A 5,767-nucleotide genomic window follows, 5' to 3' on the forward strand; every position below is an offset into this window, starting at 1 on the left:
AGACACCAGTTCTCTGTAAGCATTCAGGGCTTGTAACACCTAAATACTGCAGGAGCTCATCAAGGGCATCTTCTTCATCCCTAATGGTATCCCATGTTGGTACAGTGTCTCTAAATTTCCTTTTTACTTGGAGTGTAATTCCATCCCTCGCAGATTCATCTTTGGAGCATGTGGAGGACGTAAGAGCATCTTCTGGTTTATCTTGGTGAGATAATGAAAGTGCAAAAGAAGTTTGTTGTGAAGATCCACATAAAGATGATGGTCCATACAAAATGGCCGAATCCCACGAATATTTGCCAGATAGATCACGCACTATAATTCTAACATTTGAATTAGCAGATGCAAGTCCAGCAGACAGTCCTCCCCCAGGCATGTCATCTTCTGCTTGGATTTGTATGCAGGACACCAGGGAAGTATTGTTTAACACAAAGAATTGAAGGTTTGGGTTCTCAAAAAGTTCAGGAGAAAGTTCAGGACTTTCACTGTATGGATTGTCGTTGTTTTCACACACTTGACTGGTTAACATAGCGGGACCTCCACTCATAGGATAGTGGCCTAAGTGGTTGACTAGATGTGTTATCACAGTACGAGCAGCAACAGAAATTAATCCTTGTTGCATATGAGTTTTCACTGCAAGAGAAAGAACATAGGTTTTAAAAGAAGAGTTCAGAAAAGAATAGTTCAGAAAACAACACTGAGATTTATGTATTTCTTTTGGTCTCCTCTTCTTCATGAGTTTTAAACAGAGGATGAGCACTGCAAGGTTAGGATACAGCCAACTCAGTAATGGAAAATATATATGAGACCAGTCTTCATCAAAATACATAAATAGCATCCAAAATTGTAAGATAGTTAAAGAAGCATCTTCATTATTTTACAGCCTACCATACCTCCTTTACCATAGCTTTGTAATCAGCATGGTTCTTCTAAAATACACAATTTCTTAATCTAGTGAAAATAAATCTTAAATTGCTGATGAAGTAGAGATCATAATTGTGTTGTGAGAAGTCCATTTCCAACTGCAGTGGATTTTTGTATTTATACACATCATTACATTGTGAAAAACAAAGGCACATAGATGCACAAAACCTCTAATCCATCTTAATTTCCCCAGGGACCATATAGCTGTAGGTTAGGTTGAGGATAATACTGGATGATTTTAAAGTACCAAATCAAAGACCGGGCCATCTACACTGAACACAATCTAACAGCAGCAACATTTTCAAAAAGCAAATCTCATGCCCCAACTACATTTTAAGAAGTCTCAGGCTGGAAAAACTCGGATGGAGAAAGAGAAGTTAATTGTGCCTATCTTACATGAAAGTCATCTTGTGAGATGCACTGGTATTTCAGTACGGTTTTGCCACCTCCTTCTTTGTTGCATACCTTCCACTTGCGTGCAACGTTATCTAAATTCACAACAGGAATTTCTTAATGTTTATATCACACCCTGCTAACCCAGTACTTTATTGTTACTGGATTCTTCTATCAAATCCACTCTACATTACCCATGAAGTACAGAGCTGGTCAAAGCAACTCTGTCAGGCAGACAACCCTCAACTGCTCAGAGTACCTGCTGAAGAACCCATACAGAAAAGTATTACACTGTAGAAGATCACAGGTAGAAGAGAAAACAGGATCAATATGGCAAAGCACATATTTCTGCAGCCTCCCTCTTTTAACAGGACCTGGAAGCCCTGAATTTGGGAGGGGATTTACAAGGGGAATATAAATCAGGATTACCTTACCTATTTTAAACTATATTTAACATTGAAAACTGCTGCAAACACTTCCCACCTTCTTTCTCACCAAAAATCCATCGAACTAGAATGTTCTGAACCACGTTACTTTTTCATTCAGTATTTACTGAGAAAATGTAACCTCCTGGACGTGTAAGTATGGTATGATGAACTCATCTCCCTTTATTTGTGTGTTTATATGCAATAAAAACTAATGTTTAATAAACAAATTTCTTTTTGCAGTTTAAGGCATCTTAATTGGCTTAACTGGAAAAATAAAGGCAAATTTCTAATGCATACTGACTGTCATGACAGATTTTTAGTTTCTGAAGCACTGGATGCATTCTGTGTCTGCAAAAGTAAACAATTAGTATATATTTGCCTTCCCCCCCCCCCCCCCCCAGACACGGTAAAGCATGTAAGAGACATTTGGGATTCTAGCTCTCCTCTATCTTTAGGGAGCACTAGATCTGAACCGCAAAAAGGGAAACATTTCATCCTGTTAATAGTTGGTAAAATCAACTTAATTTTTACACTATTCCAAAACTCAGATAAACACAAACATTTTAATAAATGAAGGCCTTGAAAACTAATATAAACAAATTAGCTATTATATTTTTATTATCTATAACATTATTGACGTTTAAAAATTTACAAACACAAAAACATTCAGTGAAGCTGAATTAAATGTCCAGATATTGATAGCATACAAGGAAATTAAGTTATAGTGCCATCTGCTGAAATATAGGAAGGAACTGTAAGCAAGTTTATACAAGACAAGGAGAAAGTAAGTTGGATGCTTGAAGAATAATTTATCAGTGAAGTACTAACCAGCACCTGGACAATGCAGAGGCTGGCTCATCTTTGTCAGGATATTTATGCCAAGCGTTTAGCGCTTGGCACTGCACAGATAAGTAAGGTAATGCACTTCTCAGGTTCCTAGGAGCAAAGACATGTGAGCTTCCCAGCTACCTGAAGTCTCACACTAGGTCAAATGCCTTCAGTTAACTTCTGCTGAAAAACCTGAAGAAATGAGAGGGACCTGTTAGCATGTAAGTTACTACTATTACTGTTTTGTGGCAAACCCTAAAGATCTCAAACCTGACTGTGGTTGTATTGTGCCTGTGTGCATGAATTTACTCCCTTAGGCTCCTAAGGGACATATGGAAAAGAAAGGCAATACAATGACACAAAGAGCGGAACATCGAATTTAAATTTGGAAGGTCCGTTCCCAGTCCTACCACAGTCTTTCTCCGAAAATTTTACTCTTGAATTAAAATAAAAAATAAAAGAATTGGGACATAAATCTGTCATTGCCTCTTTTATAATATGACAACAATATTTCTCATTGAGTTTTCTCTCAGAATACAGTATTGTTGATCTAAAAATGACACAGAAAACTTAAATCAGAAGTATTAAGAGAAGCATACTGAGAAGTAAACTGTAAGATGTAACCTGTTATGCTGAAATAAAATAAAGCAGTCTTGAAACATTTTTGCCACACAGCAAATCAGATTTTGGTGACGGTTTCCCTTAGCAAAAAAAAAACCAACCCACTAACAAAATCCAACCAACCAACCCAACCCAGTAATGTTTATTGAAAATAGGAGAATTTTAAATTAAATTCGCAACTTAAAGGATACATATTAGTAATTTTTTTCCTAGAAGCATATCTCAATCAGGAACAACTGGACATTCAATATATTAGAATTCTTAAAATGAGTATCTAAACCATGCTCTTTGTTTCTGGAGGGCAGATCAAAATACACAATAACACAAGCCATCACAGCTTTACCACAAATTCTACAAACTAAGTCATACCATTACACATTAAAGCAGTCTAGGTGGCTGCTTTGCCAACCTGTCTTCGTGAGCGAACTCATCTCTGCTCCCTTTACAATGGTACAGTCTTTTGCTCGCGCAATGTAATTTATATGTGTACACGATCACTTGGTAATTTGCTACAAGCATGTTATATTGGCTATTTTTCTCAGTCCCTGAAATTACCTCTTCTGTGGAAAGGCTGCAGGTCCATCACCACTAATTTGTATCAGTGGCATGAATGGAGGATTCCTGAATTTCCTTAAGATACGTTGTTAACTCTTTAATTCAACTTTGGCTGAACAGCTTCTAAATGACTACAGCTATGTAGTAGAAGGAAAAAGTAATGACTGAGGGTGGAATTTGACTCTCCTCACCCTTTTAGCTATCTAAAGAATGATGCACCTGTACAGACGGATTCACCTCAGTTAGAAGCCCAAATTGGAGAAATGGGATGAATCACTCTCTGGAAACTCTTCTCTTTCTCCATTACGTTTAGAGGGAGCCTAAGAGAGTTCAGTTCAGCTTAGCTACCTGTATTTTCCATTAGCTTAAAGAAGTCTCACTCCTTTCTAATTTTAAGCTTCAGGTATAGAGAGATGCGGTTACAGAGAACCCATCTCTAGAATCTCTCTCACAAAACACAAACTGTGTCAATCTGGATGCACCACGTATTAAGTGTTTTTAAGAAGTGTACTTTTTGTCCCCTTTCAGTAAAAAGGCAAACAGCAAAGCCTTAAAAGAAAAGTACTTTCTATTTCTAATTTTTAAATAAAAACTAAGACTAAACATCAGATGGGGGAAACCTTTTCTTCAGAAATTGAAATATATTAGGAAAAATGATCGATCTATGCAAAAGAGAGTTTAAAATATGTTTGGAGAAATATGACAAATGGGGGAAAAATACATGAAATCAATAATTAATGGACCACTGTATCTATGCAATGCAACTAGTACCTTCCAATCACAAATCTAACAGATTTGTGGTCTATAAAGAACAGGTTTCAAAATGTTTTTGCCTATAATGGCAAAAAAATTCCCATAAAATATTATTTCCTTACAACTAGACTCTATTCAGTAGTCTGATTTTGCTATCTATTAACATTAGAAGATGTTTAGCACTTTTTGTTTAATGCTACCTATTTTCATGTAACCGGCTTTCCTGTCAATAGGAAGGGTCACCAAAAAACCTCAATTTTACTTTTTCCTAAATGTTTGCATAATTTAATATAAACAACAAAAAAGCTTTGAAGGAAAGGATCCATTTTAATTCTCCCTCATACATGTTCATGGTCCTGTAATGACAGGTGAAAGATCAGAAGCAGGTAAGCAGATCATGGCACAATGCAGTCCAAGTTAGCTTTTGCACATCTAAACTGTACAGTGAAGGGCTATAATGCTATACTATCCTTGGAGAAAGCATACCTTTGTCAGTGTGACACTGAAACCAGGCTAGTTAGGTGCGGTTAATTAGCACAGGCAGCACTAGTATGTCCATACTGTAGCTAGAGGAAGCTGTTGTCGATACCAGCTAGAGGAACAGTTCATCAGCCTTCATGTAGACAAGCCCTGTGATTCCGTAGGTATATGAAAGCACCAGACTTGCTGTCTACAAGTTCTGATGATGCAAGAAAAGCTTCCTACTGATGTCTACTGTCAGCTGCTAAAAGTTTGTTCTGGTTTAAATATTACACTTTAATATATTTAACACTTAATTTCAGAATTATTCTTTGTGTATCTTATACTGCAATCTACCACTTTACCTGGAACCTACAGAAAGGAGAACAAAGCAAATTTCACAAATAATCCTAGGTATAACAGATTCCTTGTGAGAGACAGCACTTAGAAAGTTACTGAAACAGAGAGGGGAATAGTCCTCTCCCCACATCGCCTGTTTCCAGAGGATTTACCAAATCTTTGCCCTGCTGTTTATTGCAGGGCTTGCTCCAGCCTCTCAAAAGATCTTGTCCCCACTACACAGCTGTATCACTGAAAGTCCCATATCTTCACAGTCTCATACCACATCATACTGTGGTAAGCGTCCATAAAACTTGCGATGGATCTGACCTTGAACAATGGGAGGCATAACAGGGTATGCCAATCACATCTATTAAACTGATCAAAAGCACGCCATCTTAAGAATTCTGGTGTTTCAGTACTTTCAGCTTTGCTTGTGACCTAAGGAAAGAGCCTAGCAATCCCCACCC

General features: G+C 37.4%; 1 protein-coding gene across 1 annotated transcript in view; it reads right to left on the reverse strand.

Moving 5' to 3' along the window:
- The window catches only part of RALGAPA1 (Ral GTPase activating protein, alpha subunit 1 (catalytic)), a 125,015-nt gene that overhangs the window by 47,007 nt on the left and 72,241 nt on the right, over positions 1 to 5,767 (reverse strand). Inside the window, exon 33 of the mRNA XM_009319372.1 lies at positions 1 to 630. This exon is cut by the window's left edge and continues 253 nt beyond it. Coding sequence (XP_009317647.1) covers positions 1 to 630 — 630 coding nt within the window. The remainder of the gene's footprint in view (positions 631 to 5,767) is intronic.

This window comes from Pygoscelis adeliae, unplaced genomic scaffold (genome assembly GCF_000699105.1).
Source record: "Pygoscelis adeliae isolate BGI_AS28 unplaced genomic scaffold, ASM69910v1 Scaffold71, whole genome shotgun sequence".
In the NCBI taxonomy this organism is placed as follows: domain Eukaryota; kingdom Metazoa; phylum Chordata; class Aves; order Sphenisciformes; family Spheniscidae; genus Pygoscelis; species Pygoscelis adeliae.